The sequence below is a fragment of the Heterodontus francisci genome, chromosome 44 (genome assembly GCF_036365525.1).
Source record: "Heterodontus francisci isolate sHetFra1 chromosome 44, sHetFra1.hap1, whole genome shotgun sequence".
Taxonomy (NCBI): Eukaryota; Metazoa; Chordata; class Chondrichthyes; order Heterodontiformes; family Heterodontidae; genus Heterodontus; species Heterodontus francisci.
Genome location: NC_090414.1, coordinates 23,771,255 through 23,791,559, shown reverse-complemented (window position 1 = coordinate 23,791,559; position 20,305 = coordinate 23,771,255). Strand labels below are relative to the sequence as shown.

General features: G+C 51.4%; 2 protein-coding genes across 2 annotated transcripts in view; both read right to left on the bottom strand.

Annotated features, from left to right (window-relative positions):
- Window positions 1-2,150: 2,150 nt before the first annotated feature.
- tmem223 (transmembrane protein 223) lies at window positions 2,151-8,408 on the bottom strand. The gene is made up of 2 exons (XM_068021768.1): window positions 7,740-8,408; window positions 2,151-2,895 (listed from the first exon to the last, which is right to left on the bottom strand). The coding sequence occupies exons 1-2, from the start codon at window positions 8,365-8,367 to the stop codon at window positions 2,603-2,605; spliced, it is 921 nt and encodes a 306-aa protein (XP_067877869.1). The 5' UTR covers window positions 8,368-8,408; the 3' UTR covers window positions 2,151-2,602.
- Window positions 8,409-8,668: 260 nt separating this feature from the next.
- The window catches only part of LOC137356004 (atlastin-3-like), a 46,253-nt gene continuing 34,616 nt past the window's right edge, over window positions 8,669-20,305 (bottom strand). The window contains 8 exon segments of the mRNA XM_068021705.1: window positions 8,669-8,908; window positions 9,066-9,211; window positions 9,986-10,048; window positions 11,756-11,813; window positions 13,582-14,013; window positions 14,785-14,856; window positions 17,228-17,284; window positions 19,980-20,107. Of these exon segments, the coding sequence (XP_067877806.1) occupies window positions 8,669-8,908; window positions 9,066-9,211; window positions 9,986-10,048; window positions 11,756-11,813; window positions 13,582-14,013; window positions 14,785-14,856; window positions 17,228-17,284; window positions 19,980-20,107 (1,196 nt within the window).

Here is a 20,305-nt window from a genome sequence, read left to right as displayed (position 1 = left end):
ATCCCACGGCCACTATTGGAAAAAGAGCAGGGGAGTTCTCCCCGGTGTCCTGGGGGACAATATTTATCCCTCAACCGACATCACTAAAAACAGATGATCTCAGAGTCTTTCAATGCCCACCCATTTCCAATGAAATCATTGATCATTTGTGTTTGCACACCCTCTTTCCACATCTTCACCACTCACTGTGAGTTTCTTCCCCACATCCCTCCTGGCAGCTCTTGTCCAAATCTTCAATCTGTGTTCCCTGGTCCTTGTACCATTAGTTAATGGGAACAGTTTTCTTTTGTCTAATGTCTCTACACCTGTCATAATCTTGTACACCTCTATCAAATCTCCCCTCAATGTCCTGTGCTCCAAGAACAACCCCAGCTTCTCCAACCTCACCCTGTAACTAAAATCCCTCATCCCTGGAACCATTCCGGTAAATCCCCTCTGCACCCTCTCCAGGACCCTCACCTCCTTCCTGTGGTGTGACCAGAACTGGACACAATCTGGCCATTATCACACTGCTGTTTGTGGGATCTTGCTGTGTTCAAATTGGCTGCTGCGTTTCACACATTACAACAGCGACTACACTTCAAAAGTACTTCATTGTCTGCGAGGCACTTTGGGGACGTCCTGAGAGGGGTGGGGGGGGGGGGGGGGGGGGGGGGGGGTGCTGAAAGGCGCTGGAGAAATGCAAGTCTTTCAGTGGGGTGAATGTCAGTACCTGTACAAAACATCACAAGGCTCAATATAAGTCTTCCTCGCACCTTGTTGAGCGAGATCGTAATCTACATAAACTCATCACTGACCCTGTATTCATGTTGACTGCTATTTTCAGTTTTCCAGGTTTAAAATGATGAAGGGGGTTCGATAGGTTTAAAAGCCAATCACATCTTTTCCTATCAGTTAGATTTCTCAACAAAAGTGACAGCTTGGTCTTAGTAACAATATCTTCTCTCTCAATGGCTTTACAGTCCATTACATCCACAACTGCACTCTTGTATTCGAATTGAGTGTTCTTCCAAACTTCCTTCACCATCCAAACTCAACAGCGTAAACAAAGATACGCAGGAATCGCGAGACCCAAATACATCAAGGTGGGTCTGGTTGGCGGTAAAAACATTCCGGCAGTCACATGACACAATGAAAAAAGGCTGAGGCGGTGGGTGGGGGGGGGGGGACCTGATCCAGGTCTTTAAAATGACGAAGGGGGTTCGATAGGGTCAACGTAGAGAAGATGTTTCCAATTGTGGGGGGAGACCAGAACTAGGGGGGCATCAATATAAGACAGTCACTAATAAATCCAATGGGGAATTCAGGAGAAATTCCTATCCCAAGAGAGTGGGGAGAATGTGGAACTCACTATCACAGGGAGTGGTTGTGGTGAATAGTATCGATATATTTAAGGGGAAGCTGGATAAACACAAGAGGGAGAAAGGAATATGGTGATGGGGTGAGATGGAGAGGGGGGGTGGGAGGAAGCTCGTGTGGAGCAGAAACCCCAGTAGATGGGCCGAATGGCCTGTTTCTATACTGTACGCTCGCTGCAATGCGGAGGTTAGATGATTTGGTTTGTGAGGTGCTGTGTGAAAATTCCCGTGTGGAAGTCTCCCGATGCTATGGAGAAACGAAAGGCTTGGAGAAGTGGACCACAAGGACCAGGATTAACTTGCCAGGCAACAGTCCACCTCTCCAATCTCAAGTTGAGTCAGAAGCTGACAAGTGTAGAGTTCACCCTAAGAATTTCAAATATCAAGACAAGCACATAACACAACGGCTAGGCTTGTATCCCCTCGAGTGTAGAAGATTAAGGGGGTGATCTAATCGAGGAGTTTAAGATGATTAAAGGATTCGATTGGGCCGATAGAGAGAAACTATTTCCTCTGGTGGGGGGAGAACCTTTGAAAACTGAGATCAATAGATTTTTGTTGGGTCAGGGGATTAAAGATTACGGAATTAAGGAGGCGAGATGGAGTTAAGAAACACATCAGCCGTGATCTAACTGAATGGTGGTACAAGCTTGAGGGGCTGAAAGGCCTCCTACTGTTCCAATGATCCTATATAGAAGCCTAGATTGTCTTTCATTGGGTTGAGCGAGGCGAAAGAAGGACTCATCTTTATCTTTCTCACATCACATCAAAAAATTTCACTGAAGATGCAACTTAAAAGTACTGCAGATGAGTTGTTTATTATTTTCAAGCAGACGTTGCACCATAATTATAGAAGTAACCTGGGGTAACAAGATACAGGATGAACGATAAACTATTGTTCACCAGCTGGCCAATTTGCTGCTTTTTCCCCCCCATTTTCCTTCTGTATAATTTTATTCCTTAATAAATCACATTTGTAGTTCTTAGCCTGAGACATCTGGTCAGCACCGCCAGACGACTAGGCTTCCTGGCGTCCCTGATTACTCAAAGATTCATCCCCTGTCCGTGCACTGTATCTCGACAAGGCACACAGAGCCTCTCTCCCTCTCAGGGTAGGGGGCGGTGGGTTTCCAAACATCAGCAGCTTACTTCATTTCCTCGCGGGATCCCTGTTGCCCTCTGCGCGGGATCAAGGGGGCACACTGCCCTCCGCCTCAATCGCCGGGATACGGAGGGTGGGGGGGTCACAGCTTCCTGTAGGCTCCGACGGTGATGTCGAAGAGTTTGGCGTTGTAGAACTGCCCCTGCTTGTCCAGGAGGTAGTAGAAGTGGTGGCCTTTGACCTTGACGGGGATGACTGAGGGCACTTGGCTGCGGTGTGCCACGCAGGACACATCGCAGAGGGGCACCACGAAGGAGCTGGTGCCTCCGAGCGGCAGGTAGCTGGACAAGGTTACCTGCTGACCTCCTCGGTGGAGCAGGACACTATGCACGGAGCGACGAGCAAATATGTAGCCAGCCGTGAGGATCAAGCACCCTAAGTAACAAAACACACGGTAAGGTCGTGAGCTAACCCCCTTAATAACAACAGATTGGAGAAGCTCGAGACAGGAACCTCTGGCAACTAACCTCACGCATTCCCGTTTGGACGGCGCACAGAACAGAACACGCAGACCCACACCCACATAGGCACTAGTGAGGGATTCCCCAGGAATCGCTGCTTACTGGTCATGTTAACTCATCGACAGTTACCGCTGAATTTCAGCGGGTTTGTATGCTTACAGGTCTCATTAAGTAGGTCTACATAGAGACAAGGAGGCCATTCAGCCCCTCAAGGCTGATCTTAACTCCACCCGCCAGCCTCAGCTTCATATCCCTGAATACCCTTGTCTGGCAAAAAGTCTATCAGTTTAAAATGATTAACTGAACACTGCTTTTAATGGGAGTGAGCTCCACACTCCGAACACCCTTTGTGTGATGTTTCCTAACTTCTCTCCTGAAAGGGCTGACCCTTCTTCAGAACTGACCAATATTAGAAATGTAAAAGGTTCTAAGCAAGTAAAGCGGGGGTGGGGCAAGATATAACAAAGGAGGTGTTGATAGGACAAGGTCACAGAGAATAACTGACCAGAAGGTCAAGGTGCAAAGGCAAACGGTATGTTAATGGTGTGGTGAAAGACAAAGGATTAGTACAGAGAGGGTGTGAATTGACTGCAAAGCACAAAGCACTCCAGCACAAATATTAAAAATTAAAACAAAAGTTAACAGTGGGTAGGCACAGTACAAACAAACTAAACACACTAAAAAATCTAAAATAAAATAACTAAATAAAAAAGACCTAAAATAAAATAACCAAATAAAAAAAAAAGAAAAAATAACTAAACATAAAAATGGGGGGCCCCCGTCATGCTCGGAAATGATTGAACTGAATGTTCAGTCCGGCAGGCTGTAGTGTGTCTAATCGATAAATGAGGTGCTGGGCCTGGGGTAGTGAGGAGAGAGGAGGTAAATGGGCAGGTATTACACCTCCTGCGATTGCAGGGGAAGGTGCCGCGGGAAGGGGGACGAGGTGGTGGGGGTGATGCAGGAGTGGACGAGGGTCCATTTATCTGCCCATTTACCCCCTCTCTCCTCACTATCCCAGGCCCCAAACACTCCTTTCAGGTGAAGCAGCGATTTACTTGTACTTCTTTCAATGTAGTACACTGTATTCGCTGCTCACAGTGTGGTCTCCTCTACACTGGGGAGACCAAGCGCAGACTGGGTGGCCGCTCTGCGGAACACCTCTGCTCAGTCCGCAAGCAGGACCCCGAGCTTCCGGTTGCTTGCCATTTCAATGCACACTCCTGCTCACATCTCTGTCCTGGGATTGCTGCAGTGTTCCAGTGAACATCAACGCAAGCTCGAGGAACAGCATCTCATTTACCGATTAGGCACACTACAGCCTGCCGGACTGAACATTGAGTTCAATCATTTCAGAGCATTACGGGCCCCCCCCCCCCAACATTTTAATGTTTAGTTATTTTTTCTTTATTGTTTGGTTATTTTATTTTAGGTTTTTTTTAGTGTGTTTAGTTTGTTTCTACTGTGTCTACCCACTGTTTCTGTTTTTAATTTTTTTTTAAATATTTGTGCTTGGAGTACTTTGTGCTTTACAGTCAATTAACACCCTCTCTGCACTAATGCTTTGTCTTTCACCACACCATTAACATACCGTTTGCCTTTGCTCCATGACCTTCTGGTCAGTTATTCTCTATGACCCTCTGTCCTATCAACACCTTCTCTTTTGTTATCTCTTGCCCCACCCCCACATTACTTGCTTAAAACCTTTTACATTTCTAATATTTGTCAGTTCTGATGAAAGGTCACTGACCTGAAACGTTAACTCTGCTTCTCTCACCAGAGATGCTGCCAGACCTGCTGAGTATTTCCAGCATTTCTTGTTTTTATTCCAGATTTTCAGCATCTGCAGTATTTTGCTTTTATTCTAATATAAACCTAGTTTTGGGATCAATCTACTGATCTCTGGTTTACGAGATGTTTTCAGAAAACACTAATTAACCACTCTTCGAAATAATCCATACCTGCCCATGCTTAAGACTGCAATGAAACTTGTGCTTCTATGCTTTCAGTGTCACTGTTATCAAAGGATAGAATTTACAAATACAGTTTTAATATTTCTGCCTTCATCAGCGACTCTGTATTCGAATATAAAACCCCATCACTACTCTGAGACATTAATTCCTAACAAAGGGTTAATAACAATCCACATTTAACATGGTATAACTTCACCAAAGTGCTTCACAGGAGCGTAAATCAGACAGCATTTGACCCCCGAGACACGTAAGGAGATATTAGGGACAGGCGACCAAAAGCTCAGTCAAAGAGGTCGGTTTTTAAGGAGCGTCTTAAAGGAGGAGAGAGAGAGAGGCGGAGAGGTTTAGGGAGGGAATTCCAGAGCTTAGGGCCCCAGGCAGCTGAAGGCACGGCCGCCAATGGTGGAGCGATGGGAATCGGGGGATGGACAAGAGGGCGGAATTGGAGGAGCGCAGAGATCTCGGAGGGTTGTAGGGGCTGGAGGTTACAGAGATAGGGAGGGTTGTAGGGGCTGGAGGAGGTTACAGAGATAGGGAGGGTTGTAGGGGCTGAAGGGGGTTACAGAGATAGGGAGGGTTGTAGGGTCTGGAGGATGTTACAGAGATAGGGAGGGTTGTAGGGGCTGAAGGAGGTTACAGAGATAGGGAGGGTTGTAGGGGCTGGAGGATGTTACAGAGATAGGGAGGGTTGTCGGGGCTGGAGGAGGTTACAGAGATAGGGAGGGTCGTAGGGGCTGGAGGAGGTTACAGAGATAGGGAGGGTCGTAGGGGCTGGAGGAGGTTACAGAGATAGGGAGGGTTGTAGGGGCTGGAGGAGGTTACAGAGATAGGGAGGGTTGTAGGGTCTGGAGGATGTTACAGAGATAGGGAGGGTTGTAGGGGCTGAAGGAGGTTACAGAGATAGGGAGGGTTGTAGGGGCTGGAGGATGTTACAGAGATAGGGAGGGTTGTCGGGGCTGGAGGAGGTTACAGAGATAGGGAGGGTTGTAGGGGCTGGAGGAGGTTACAGAGATAGGGAGGGTCGTAGGGGCTGGAGGAGGTTACAGAGATAGGGAGGGTTGTAGGGGCTGAAGGAGGTTACAGAGATAGGGAGGGTTGTAGGGGCTGGAGGTTACAGAGATAGGGAGGGTTGTAGGGGCTGGAGGAGGTTACAGAGATAGGGAGGGTTGTAGGGGCTGAAGGAGGTTACAGAGATAGGGAGGGTTGTAGGGGCTGGAGGTTACAGAGATAGGGAGGGTTGTAGGGGCTGGAGGAGGTTACAGAGATAGGGAGGGTCGTAGGGGCTGGAGGAGGTTACAGAGATAGGGAGGGTTGTAGGGGCCGGAGGAGGTTACAGAGATAGGGAGGGTTGTAGGGGCCGGAGGAGGTTACAGAGATAGGGAGGGTTGTAGGGGCCGGAGGAGGTTACAGAGATAGGGAGGGTTGTAGAGGCTGGAGGAGGTTACAGAGATAGGGAGGGTTGTAGGGGCCGGAGGAGGTTACAGAGATAGGGAGGGTTGTAGGGGCCGGAGGAGGTTACAGAGATAGGGAGGGTTGTAGAGGCTGGAGGAGGTTACAGAGATAGGGAGGGTTGTAGGGGCTGGAGGAGGTTACAGAGATAGGGAGGGAGAGGGTGAGGAGGCCGTGGAGGGATTTGAACAGAAGGATGAGAATTTGAAAATGGTGACGTTGCGGGACTGGGAGCCAGTGTAGGTCAGCGAGCACAGTGGGTGATTGGGTGAACGAGACTCGGTGTGAGTTCGGACAAGGGGGCAACCGAGTTCTGGATGAGTTGATGTTTACGGAGGGTGGAATGAGGGAGGCTGGTCAGGAGAGAATTGGATTAATTAAAAGGATCGAGGACCCTGACACAAAGCAGATGGTGAGGTTATCTCCCGAGGAGACACCCCTGCACACTGAGCAACCCTGTTTCACCTTGCGACACTCACTGGCTTTTCATCTCAGGGAACAGGCCTCTAATCCAGCCTAGACTGAGCCTTTGAAAGTGCCTTCATTCTCCCAGCTGCCAGAGGCCTTTATGGGTTTCGGGTCCTGACAGGGTCCCTGGAATACTAGTCCAGTAACATAACCAGTGCACTCCCCTCGCCCTGTAATAATGCCTGTGGTTAACTAGTGGGTAGACAAGTCAGGTGTGGACTCAATGGGATCTTGACATTTCCCAACCAGTGAATCAATCGGCTGATATGCATTGTCCAGCTTCACACACAGGAACAGGAGGAGGCCATTCAGCCCCTCCAGCCTATCCCACCATTCTGTTAGATCACGGCTGATGTGTATCTGAACTCCATCTCTCCCCGCCTGGGTTCTGTAACCCTTAATCCCCCTTCACCCAACTAAAATCTATCAATCTCAGGTCTGAAATTCCCAATTGACCCCCGGCCTCAGCAGCTTTCTGGGGGGGGAGAGAGTTCCCGATTTCCACTCCCCTTTGTGTGAAGAAGTGTTTCCTGACATCACCCCTGAACGGCCCGGGCTCGAATGTTAAGGTTCTGCCCCCTTGTTCTGGACTCCCCCCGACCAGAGGAAAGAGTTTCTCTCTATCGACCCGATCGAATCCTTTAATCATCTTAAACCCCTCGATTAGATCAACCCCCTTAATCTTCTACACTCGAGGGAATACAAGCCCAGTCTGTGCGACCCGTCCTCGGACATTAACCCTTTTATCCCCGGGATCTGGTAAATCAGTGCTGCACACCCTCCCCTCCTCTCCTGTGAGTTACAATGAGGTGTCTCAAATCCGCATCCCAGCATCACTGTTAGCAGAACGGTTAAGGATGATACTTACCAACAGTCAAACAGGAGGTGGTGAAGCCGAACCGCCATTTATTGGACCCCAGGTTCAAGGAGACGCCTCCAATCGTCGGAAGATTGCTCGCTCGGTCTCCCACCAGGACGGTCTCTTCGTAGCCCGTGTCCTTGAGGGAGGTGAAGGCGAAATGAGCCAGATAGATCCAGAAGAGGAACTGGGCCGCGCAGAAGAGGCCCAGGAGGCGGAAGAACCTTTCCCTCTCGTGGCGGAAGAGCAGCACATCCTGGGGCACCATGGTGCCCAGCGGTCTGGTGCCCAGCCCGTGGCCGAGGTGCCCCGGCTTGGCTATGGACCAGAGGTGGTGCTCCCTGAACCCCAGCGTCCTCCAGGCCTGTCCAGTGCCGGGACTAACACTGAGAAACGTCCAGCTCCTGGACCAGTCCAACCCTCGTGGGTTGATGACACTGCCCCAGACCCGCTGACCGGCATTCCGGCTCCATCCAGCCACACCATTCAATGTGCCACAGACTCGCTGACCTAAGTGTCCAACTGGACTCACAGCAGTGATGTCTCTTCTGTGTGTCAGGCCCCAGGCGTCTGCTGCCAGTCTCCTTGAGCCCATTACCAGGCTCCTCGTTCCCATTGACAGGTTCCTTGCCCCCATTACCAAGCTCTTTGCCCCTATCCCCACCCTCCTTGCCCCCATTTCCAGGTTATTTGCCCCTACCCCCACCCTCCTTGCCCCCATTTCCAGGCTATTTGCCCCTACCCCCACCCTCCTTGCCCCCATTTCCAGGTTATTTGCCCCTATCCCCACCCTCCTTGCCCCCATTTCCAGGCTATTTGCCCCTATCCCCACCCTCCTTGCCCCCATTTCCAGGTTATTTGCCCCTATCCCCACCCTCCTTGCCCCCATTTCCAGGCTATTTGCCCCTATCCCCACCCTCCTTGCCCCCATTTCCAGGTTATTTGCCCCTATCCCCAGGTCCCTGTATCCACGGGCCGATACTTTGTATCCACGGCCTTTGATACATTTTCCCGCGGCGCCGGGGACTCTCCCGGGCTCCCAGCCCCCGGTGCCGGCTCTGGCAGTCCAGGCGGCCGCCCTTAGGCGGCACCGGCTCCCGGTCACCGGGAAGCTCAAGCCGACAGCGAGCATTGGGGGGAGGGGAGGGGGTGCAGCTGGCGGTGGGGCCCACTGGCTCCTCTTAAAAGGGGCGGACAAGGCGCGCGCACTCTGCCTCTCCCCTTCCTGTCGCTGAGCCCCGCCCCCCGGAGGGGGAGCCTAATAAGCTGCACAGGACGATCCCACAGCAAACCCAGACTTGGGCTGGGTCAGTGCTGATAAAGCTCATGTCCTACAAAGCCAAAGTAGGCGGAAGGAACTAAGAAAACCCGCCCCAGTAACACAATGAAGGAAGATTTCTGATCAGCATTTGCACTGGCACACAAGTTATAGTAAGGATGCAGGCCATTCGGCCCGTCTAGCCCCTGCTGGTGCTTACCCTCTGCGCAAAAAAAATGTCAATTCCTGAAATAACACAACCCCCACCAACGCTGGACAACCCGAAACAGACCAGATGGAATTCTTACCCAAACCAACCTTTTCCTCTTGCCAGACAGCACATTGCAAAAACCTGCATTTATCTAGCGCCTTTAATGTCCACACGACGCTTCCCAGGAGCGTAAATGAGACAGAATTTGACCCCGAGCCACATCAGGAGATATTAGCGACAGGCGACCAAAAGCTTGGTCAAAGAGGTCGGTTTTAAGGAGCGTCTTAAAAGGAGAGAGAGAGAGAGGCGGAGAGGTTTAGAGAGGGAGTTCCAGAGCTTAGGGCCCAAGGCAGCTGAAGGCACGGCCACCAATGGTGGATCCTGGGGAGTGGGGAATGGGGTGGATGTCCCCGAACCCTGATCATACCAGGAATAAATTCACACCAAAAGATTTTGAGGATTTATTCTTCATAAATTAAACATACAGTGAAACGGGCTCATTCTGGGAAATCAGAGGGGTAAATACTGAAAAGCCCCTGAGGGGTGGACTGCGTCTCCCTGCGGCTAGGGTGGGGGTGCGTGTGCTCTCTCTGTGCCCGTTAGTTGCCATCTAAGAGGCACGGGCTCGTCCTGAGGTTGGGGCAGACTATTCAACCACAGCAGGCATCGCGGCTCTGTCTCAACCCCAGACAGAGAGCTGCCCCCCACTCCGCCCTTTCCACTTTCCTCGGGCATGTTGAGCTGGGCTCCTCTCCCTCGCCCCTCCCCGCCTTGCCCTCAACGTACCAATTCCTGCCCTCCGGCTGACGGTGGGACCGTAACCGTAACTGGGCTGCTCTCGAGAGCGGCCTGGGAGTTGGGGGTTCAATTGCTGTGTGATTTCCAGAGCCACTGGCGCTCAATCGTATCCCAATTTCGCACTGGTTATTTTTCCCAGTATTTCGAAGCAACACATTCTATGATTCGGGCCATTTTCCTGTGAGGACGGTCAATAAGTGACTCCCTGCCCTCGTTCCGGGGAAGCAATTCTGCGTTACACACGGGGTTTCTCTGAGGGCTGAGTGAGGGACAAGGAACGATGTGCGGAGGGAGGCGGGAGAGAAGTTGTGCCCGAGTGGGGAAACTATTGTAAATGCAGGAAGGGCCCCCTTGTCTGAATGTGAGGAGGGGGTTGGCCCGGGGGGTGAGGGAGCTCCTTATTGTCTCAGGAAGCAATGACAGGGAAAACACAGACTGCAAGCTGCCTCCAGAGTCGTCCCCAAGGAGAGATGAGGAGGGTGGGGAAGTCAGAGTGAGCAGGCCTGTTCCGTGTGAACAGTTACAAACAATGTCACACTCACCCTCAGGACGTCCCAAAGTGCTTCACAGCCAATGAGGTATTTTTTGAGGTGTCGTCATTGTTGGATTGCACAGCAAGATCCCACAAACAGCAATGTGATAATGACCCGGATCATCTGTTTTTAGTGATGTTGGGTGAGGGATAAATATTGTCCCCAGGACACCGGGGAGAACTCCCCTGCTCTTCTTCCAATAGTGGCCGTGGGATCTTTTACACCCACCCGAGAGGGCAGACGGGGGCCTCGGTTTAATGTCTCATCAGAAAGACAGCACCTCCGACAGTGCGGCACTCCCCCAGTACTGACCCTCCGAAAGTGCAGCACTCCCTCAGTACTGACCCTCCGACAGTGCAGCGCTCCCTCAGTACTGACCCTCCGACAGTGCGGCACTCCCTCAGTACTGACCCTCCGGCAGTGCGGCATTCCCTCAGTACTCACCCTCCGACAGTGCAGCGCTCCCTCAGTACTGACCCTCCGACAGTGCGGCACTCCCTCAGTACTGACCCTCCGACAGTGCAGCACTCCCTCAGTACTGACCCTCCGACAGTGCAGCGCTCCCTCAGTACTGACCCTCCGACAGTGCAGCACTCCCTCAGTACTGACCCTCCGACAGTGCAGCACTCCCTCAGTACTGACCCTCTGACAGTGCTAGCACCAGGAGTGTCGGCCTGGATTATGGGCTCAAATCCCTGGAGTGGGGCTTGAAGACATGACCTTCTGACTCGTCAGTGCTACTCAGAGGGCCCTGAGTGACAGCTAACGAAGGCAGAAATGGAAAATGGGCAGAGCGGGAGGGGGAGGGAGTTGGAGGAGGGGTACAGGCAGAGAGAGTCACAACCAACAGTAACCAGGCAGCACCACGATCCCTCTCCCCGCCCCTTCACATGTTATTGCAGGCTGGAAGGAGCTGCACAGCGTGGTCAGTAGCCCAAGAGTCCAGACAATGGATGATCATCACATAACATACGGGCCTCATTTCTCCCAGTGCACTGTGAGCTTTGCTTCACCTGCTCCCAGCCATCACTGCTGAATGTGTAAGTCTCCTGAGTTTAAATAGACAGTCGGAGTGCTGGGTCTCTGTCCCGTGCTCTGGGTTTTCTAAACCGCCAGACACAGCAGTGAGTGAGTCTTGTCCAAAGGCACTGTGCGTGTGAGGATGCCCTGAAGCCAGCAGGCGAGTCCTGGGTTAGCTAATTCCTTCTGCTGGCCTGAGCCAAACCTGCTATGATGGTCGCTGGCTGTGCATTCAGGTACCGATCAATTATCACGCTCGTTATCTGCAATTGAGAGCAAAGCCCAGTCAGCAAACTGTGCCTGAACATCACATCCTGAACGACATCTCAAAAGACAGGGCTACTTTTCTACAGTGCCTATCACCAGCCTCAGGACATCCCAAATCATGTACTTTTTCTGAAGCGTGGTCACCGTTGTAATGCAGGAAACTAGTCAGCCAATTTGAGCATAGCAGGATCCCACAAACAGCAATGAGTTAAATGGGATCATCTGAGATCAGTTGAAGGAAAATTATTGGCCCCGGGGAGAACTCCCCTGCTCTTCTTCCAATAGTGGCTGTGGGATCTTTTACACCCACCCGAGAGGGCAGACGGGGGCCTCGGTTTAATGTCTCATCTGAAAGAGAGCACCTCCGACAGTGCAGCACTCCCTCAGTACTGACTCTCCGACAGTGCAGCACTCCCTCAGTACTGACCCTCCGACTGCGGCACTCCCTCAGTACTGACCGTCCAACAGTGCGGCGCTCCCTCAGTACTGACCCTCCGACAGTGCGGCACTCCCTCAGTACTGACCCTCCGACAGTGCAGCACTCCCTCAGTACTGACCCTCCGACAGTGCAGCGCTCCCTCAGTACTGACCCTCCGACTGCGGCACTCCCTCAGTACTGACCGTCCAACAGTGCGGCGCTCCCTCAGTACTGACCCTCCGACAGTGCGGCACTCCCTCAGTACTGACCCTCCGATAGTGCGGCACTCCCTCAGTACTGACCCTCCGACAGTGTGGCACTCCCTCAGTACTGACCCTCCGACAGTGCAGCACTCCCTCAGTACTGACCCTCCGACAGTACGGTGCTCCCTCAGTGCTGAACCTCTGACAGTGCGGCACTCCCTCAGTACTGACCATCCGATAGTGCGGCGCTCCCTCAGTGCTGACCCTCCGACAGTGCGGCACTCCCTCAGTACTGACCCTCCGACAGTACGGTGCTCCCTCAGTGCTGAACCTCCGACAGTGCGGCGCTCCCTCAGTACTGACCCTCCGACAGTACGGCGCTCCCTCAGTGCTGAACCTCCGACAGTGCAGCGCTCACTCAGTGCTGAACCTCCGACAGTGCGGCACTCCCTCAGTACTGACCCTCCGACAGTACGGCGCTCCCTCAGTGCTGAACCTCCGACAGTGCAGCGCTCACTCAGTACTGACCCTCCGACAGTGCAGCGCTCCCTCAGTACTGACCCTCCGATAGTGCGGCACTCCCTCAGTACTGACCCTCCGATAGTGCGGCACTCCCTCATTACAGGCACTAGGAGTGTTGGCTTTGATTTTAAAGTATCAGGATGGGGGCTCAAACTGCCAACCCTCTGACTCAAAGGCAAGTGTGCTACCCACTAAGCCACAGCTTCCACTGTTCTCAATTCCCAATCTCACACCTGTGTGCACAAACTCTCAGCTATTCCCATTGCAAAATCCTATCTCCAAGTGTAGAATGGAACCTGCAGTTTAACCCTCTCCCTTGAGAAGGCACTGCAGTGCCAGCACTGGTAATTACAGTGTGACATGTTTGCATATGAAGTTCCCATTACAAATCTGGAGATGTGACATGTAAGTAATGAAAAGAAAACTCCTGCACAATTTTGAAATGGGGATTGGATTCAACCTGTATGCCCCGGTCCAATTAGCCCCCTCCCCGCCACTCTGCACCCCGCGCTCTATCAGGACCCCAATATCAGTTCATTACCCTCAACGACCATCCCTCCCCCCACCCCCCCAACCCTACAGTTGCAGCGGGAAGTGACTGAAATGATCCACAGTGCTCACCCCGCTCAGTAGTACTTCGCAGATCCCATCAATAATCTCCCCCAGCACCGGGCTCTGGCCCGTGTACTTGATGTATGACCAGGTCATTAAGGTCAGTATGGAGATGCCAATGAAGAAGTTGAAGATGGTGGACAGGAACCCCAGGCCCAGCAGCCCCAGGAAGCCCGACACTATGTGCAAGGTGACTATCAGCAGTAGCATGGCCGTCGGCGTGCGCACGATGCTGAAGAAATTCTTGCTGCGGTTGAACTTGAGGTAGCTCTCAAGCATGTCCTCGATGTCCGCCTCCAGCTGGTCCTCGTAGCGCTGGCTCATTACGCTGCCCCCCATCTTCTTGATGGCTCGGAACTTTTCAATGGCGGCCTCTCGGTAGGCTAGGTGCCTGATGCGGACCTTGCGGGGTTGCAAGTAGGCTTTGTCCCCTCCGCAGAGCTGAAACAGAGAGCAGCAGAATCTCATTTCAGAAGGATGTAGGAACAGGAGGAGGCCATTCAGCCCCTTGAGCCAGTTACACGGGGACAGGAGGAGGCCATTCAGCCCCTTGAGCCAGTTACACGGGGACAGGAGGAGGCCATTCAGCCCTTCAAAGAGATCATGGCTGGTCTGTATCTTAATTCCATCTAGAAGGCTTTAAAATGACGAAGGGGGTTCGATCGGGTCGATGTAGAGAAGATGTTTCCACTTGTAAGGGAGACCAGAACTAGGGGAACATCAATATAAAACAGTCACTAATAAATCCAATGGGGAATTCAGGAGAAACTCCTTTCCCCAGAGAGTGGGGAGAATGTGGAACTCGCTATCACAGGGAGTGGGTGAGGTGAATATTATCGATACATTTGAGGGGAAGCTGGATAAACACACGAGGGAGAAAGGAATAGAAGGATATGGTGATGGGTTGAGACGGAGAGAGGGTGGGAGGAGGCTCGTGTGGAGCAGAAACCCCAGCACGGAGCGGATAGGCCGAATGGCCTGTTTCTGTGCTCCAAGTCAAAGAAAGACTTGCATTTATATAGCGCCTTTCATGACCTCAAAAGAAAAGGATGGGGGTGGGAACAGTATGGGATAGCTGTTTGAGGTGCGCTGCGTTGAACAACCTCCTACTGTGCTGTAATATTCCGTGATCTTGCATGTCAATAAGATATGGGTAGCTTCAGCAAGTGTAGGTTTTCCTTCTTGTCTCAGGTTAGAAGAAGCTCTCCCTACCTCCTCCATTGCATTGTGGTAATATTCTTTGGCCAAAGCACTGGCTGAACGGTTGTTGGCTTCAGCTGTCGCCTGTTAAAGACAAAGAGCGAATATTACTTTAGAAAAGGCCCATCAAACTGATCACCCTGGGCAGTTCTGCTCTGTGTTCAACATCCGGGCTCATCAGCCCTGGCACTGAGCAGCTACCTCAGCTCCCCATCCTGTCCTGGGCTCTGATGGCTCAGTGGGTAAAGGCACTGCCACGATGGCACTGGGTCACGGGGCAGGAATGGTCACGGGGCAGGAAACATAAAAACATAGAAAATAGGAGCAGGAGTAGGACATTCGGCCCTTCGAGCCTGCTCCGCCATTCATTATGATCATGGCTGATCTTCCAACTCAGTAACCTGTTCCCGCTTTCTCCCCATATCCTTTGATCCCTTTAGACCCAAGAGCTATATCTAACTCCTTCTTGAAAACATACAATGTTTTGGCCTCAACTGCTTTCTGTGGTAGTGAATTCCACAGCCTCACCACTCTCTGGGTGAAGACATTTCTCCTCATCTCAGTCCTGAAAGGTTTACCCCGTATCCTTAGACTATGACCCCTGGTTCTGGACTCCCTCACCATCGGGAACATCCTTCCTGCATCTATCCTGTCAAGTCCTGTTAGAATTTTATAGGTTTCTATGAGATCCCCCCTCACTCTTCTGAACTCCAGCAAATATAATCCTAACCGATTCAATCTCTCCTCATACATCAGTCCCACCATCCCAGGAATCAGTCTGGTAAACCTTCGCTGCACTCCCTCTATAGCAAGAACATCCTTCCTCAGATAAGGAGACAAAAACTGCACACAATATTCCAGGTGTGGTCTCACCAAGGCCCTGTATAATTGCAGCAAGACATCCCTGCTCCTGTACTCGAATCCTTTTGCTATGAAGACCAACATACCATTTGCCTTTTTTACCGCCTGTTGCACCTGCATGCTTACCTTCAGCGACTGGTGTACGAGAACACCCAGGTCTCGCTGCATATTCCCCTCTCTCAGTTTATAGCCGTTCAGATAATAATCTGCCTTCCTGTTTTTGCTACCAAAGTGGATAACCTCACATTTATCCACATTATACTGCATCTGCCATGCATTAGCCCACTCACTCAACTTGTCCAAATCACCCTGAAGCCTCTCTGTATCCTCTTCACAACTCACCCTCCCACCCAGTTTTGTGTCATCTGCAAATTTGGAGATATTACATTTAGTTCCCTCATCTAAATCATTAATATATATTGTGAATAGCTGGGGTCCTAGCACCGATCCCTGCAGTACCCCACTGGTCACTGCCTGCCATTCGGAAAAAGACAAATTTATCCCTACTCTTTGTTTCCTGTCTGCCAACTAATTTTCTATCCATCGCAATACACTACCCCCAATCCCATGTGCTTTAATTTTACATGCTAATCTCTTATGTGGGACTTTGTAGAAAGCCTTCTGAAAGTCCAAATAAACTACATCCACCGGCTCCCTCTCATCAACTCTACTAGTTACATCCTCGAAGAATTCTAGTAGATTTGTCAAGCATGATTTCCCTTTTGTAAATCCATGCTGACTCTGCCCGATTCTACCACTTTTCTCTCAGTGCTCTGCTATAAACTCTTTGATAATGGAGTCTAGCATTTTCCCCACTACCAACGTCAGGCTGACTGGTCTATAATTCCCTGCTTTCTCTCTAACTCCTTTTTTAAACAGTGGGGTTACATTAGTTACCCTCCAATCTGTAGGAACTGTTCCAGAGTCTATAGAATCTTGGAAGATGAACACCAATGCATCCACTACCAGGAAGGTCACGGGGCAGGAATGGTCACGGGGCAGGAATGGTCACGGGGCAGGAAGGACCTTAATGGCCTCTGGGATCGGAGAGGGAGAAGGGAATCCATCAGATTTCCAATTACTATCCAAGGAAACCTCGCAGGAAGTGCAAGCGTATGTAACACTGGGCGTAAACGGGATTGGGTTTGGGTGTGATGCCTCTCGCAGTCGAACATCATATCAATACAGCTGAGCTAGGTTCACCCAGGGAGAATGGATGAGATGCCACAGGGGCTGTTGACACTGAAGGATGAGCAGAAGGGAAGGGTGAAAAATCAGAAAGAAATATCAAATCCGAAGGTGCTACTGTGGACGGGCATTTCCTGAGCACAGATACTAAATCAATGAGACATGAGGTGAGGAAAAACCTCCAGTTCTGGAGCTCTGAGAACCATAGATGCAAATACACCTGTTCCTCCCAAAGACGCTCCACTCATCACCCGTCATTTACTCATAGACAGGGTCCTGAAATATTATTTTCTGAAAGAAATCTAATTTGGATTTGAATTAATCAATATTAGCCACTTCAACTACCTCCCCAGGGATTCTGTTCCATGGAACTGATCTTGTAAATCTGCTATGAAGCAGGTCTTACCTCCAGTATGGATCTGGGGTGCGGGAGATCCTCACCTTGAAAAACCTTAATATAAGCCTGAAGACACAAAGCAAAGGAACAGAACATGATAAGACAGCTATAGGGATCGTTGTGGAGGCGTCAGAGGTCATCAGATATTACTATAGACAAACAGAATTAAACTGCTTAGTCTCAATGGAGGAACTACCTTTGTGAAACTGTGGGGAGTGAACCCACAACCGGTCACTACAGCGCCTGAGGCCGAACCAGACTGTCCGCAACCTATTTGACCCTGAGGTGAACTCGCGACCCCGTATCCTCTCCATCACGGGCAGCCCACTGCCATCTCCGTAACATCGCCCGTCTCCGCCTTTGCCTCAGCTCCTCTGCTGCTGAAACCCGTGCCTTTGTTACCTCTGGACTGGACTATTCCAATTCTCTCTTGACCAGGCTCCCATAGTCCCAACAGCAAACTTACACCAAGTCCCATTCATCCATCACCTGCCCTGTGCTCGCTGACCTACACTGGCTTCCAGTCCGGCTACGCCTTGATTTTAGAATTCTCATCCTCGTGTTCAAATCCCTCCATGGCCTCCTCACCCCCTCCCCATCTCTGTAACCTCCTCCAGCCCCTACAACCCTCCCTATCTCTGTAACCTCCTCCAGCCCCGACAACCCTCCCTATCTCTGTAACCTCCTCCAGCCCCTACAACCCTCCCTACCTCTGGAACCTCCTCCAGCCCCTACAACCCTCCCTATCTCTGTAACCTCCTCCAGCCCCTACAACCCTCCCTACCTCTGGAACCTCCTCCAGCCCCTACAACCCTCCCTATCTCTGTAACCTCCTCCAGCCCCGACAACCCTCCCTACCTCTGGAACCTCCTCCAGCACCTACAACCCTCCCTATCTCTGTAACCTCCTCCAGCCCCGACAACCCTCCCTAACTCTGTAACCTCCTGCAGCCCCTACAACCCTCCCTACCTCTGGAACCTCCTCCAGCACCTACAACCCTCCCTAAATCTGTAACCTCCTCCAGCCCCTACAACCCTCCCTATCTCTGTAACCTCCTCCAGCCCCGACAGCCCTCCCTAACACTGGAACCTCCTCCAGCCCCTACAACCCTCCCTCATCTCGTTCACGCACTCGCCTTCCAGAAGCTTCTGACACTGTGGGGTGGGGGGGGGGAGGGGGGAAAGAGGGGGGAGGACACAAACACAGCGAGTTCAGTCATTAACCCCATCACCACAGCCCAGTCCCCCACTGTCCCCTCCCCTCTCACAGCCTCTGCCTGCCCTTGGTATCTCCCCCTGTCCCCACTCCGTCAGCAAGACCCAGGCAGCAAGGGCAGGCTGGCTATTTGGCCATGATGGGCATCGCCGTTACAAACCCAGGAAGAAAAATGCAGTGGGGGGGGGGGGGGGGGGTGGAGAGGAAACTGTGGTGACAATTTATTTGACTTAGAGGGGGATTAATAAAGGATTCGTTGGATGAGAAGATTGTCCGACGAGGAGAGATTAAGTGGAATGGAGCAGATATTCACTGGAGTTTAGAATAATAATAGAATCAGAGAATGTTTAAGGCACAGAAAGAGGCCACTTGGCCCATCATGTCTGTTCCAGCTGAAAAACAATCCACCTATTCTAATCCCACCTTCCATCATTTGGTCCGTAGCCCTGCAGATTACAGCACTTGAGATGCATATCCAGACTCCTTTTGAATGAGTTGAGGGTCTCTGCCTCAACTACCCTTTCAGGCAGTGAGTTCCAGACCATCACCACCCTCTGGGTTAAAAACATTTTCCTCATCTCCCCTCTGATTTTTCTACCAATCACTTTAAATCTCTGCTCCCTCATCACTGACCTCTCTGCTAAGGTGAATAGACCCTTCACCTCCACTCTATCCAGTCCCCTCAACATTTTGTACATTTCAATCAGATCTCCCCTCAGCCTTCTCTGTTTCAAGGAGAACAGCCCCAGCCTATCCAGTCTTTCCTCATAGCTGCATTTTTCCAGTCCCGGCAACATCCTCGTAAATCTCCTCTGTCCCCTCTCTAGTGCAATTACATCCTTTCTGTAATGAGGTGACCAGAACTGCACACAGTACTCAAGTTGTGGCCTAAGCAATGAGTTATACAGTTCCAGCATAACCTCCCTGCTCTTATATTCTATACCTCTGCTAATAAAGGAAAGGATTCCATATGCCTTCTTAACCATCTTATTGACCTGTCCTGCTACCTTCAGGGATCTGTGGACATTCATTTTTAGGTCCCTCACTTCCTCTACACTTCTCAGTATTTTCCCATTAATCGTGTATTCCTTTGCCTTGTTTGACCTCCCCAAATGCATCACCTCACACTTCTCCAGGTTGAATTCCATTTGCCACTTTTCTGCCCATCTGACCAGACCATCAATATCTTCCTGCAGCCTACAGCTATCCTCCTCGCTCTCTACCACACGGCCATCGAGAAATATACCCCACCACGGAAAAGTTCAACACAGGATAGTCCCCGATAACCTGCCAACGCGTCACCCTCAACGGACGTCCCTGCCTTCGAGGTACAGTGAGAACATTCCAAGTTAACCTACCCATTCTCTCTGTGAGGGATAATGTGGTGGTGGGGGGGGGCGGGGGGTGGGGGAACAGCACTCTGCCAGTACAGAGTCCCAGAATCCTGCCTTCTATATTCAAGGCGCAATTGTCCCAGATATTTCCGTTGCTGTGGGTTTACTAACAAAGGATCGAGGCTTCCAACATTGCCCAAGTGGAGGCCCACCTTGAAGTATTCCAGCAGGTTCCTGCAGCTGATCTTCGAGCCACCGATCTCCTTCTCCGTCAGATTTTCGGGACTGAGCAGGAGGCGGACCAGGCTTTCCAGGTGAGTCTTGAACTCATCATCGATATCTGCCGTGCGAGGAGTTCAGAGTTTAGCACCATGGACTGGGGCAGGGGGCCCCCGAGGGCTCTATACCTGTAGCAAGGGTGTGTGTGGAGCAGTGCCAAAGGGGCGGGAGGGGAGGGTCACTGCAGCCCCCACCACCAGCTCCCTCCCCATCTGTCCCACAGCCAGGGGTCCCCATCACGAATGTACTGTTGGGGGGT

What these genes read in the sequence shown, in the direction of transcription:
- tmem223 (XM_068021768.1), bottom strand. Translation starts at nt 8,367, where the DNA reads ATGGGGGCAAGGAACCTGTCAATGGGAACGAGGAGCCTGGTAATGGGC. An exon ending in CACCTCCTGTTTGACTGTTG is followed by an intron (nt 2,896 to 7,739) that starts GTAAGTATCATC and finishes TTTGTTACTTAG; the next exon opens with GGTGCTTGATCCTCACGGCT.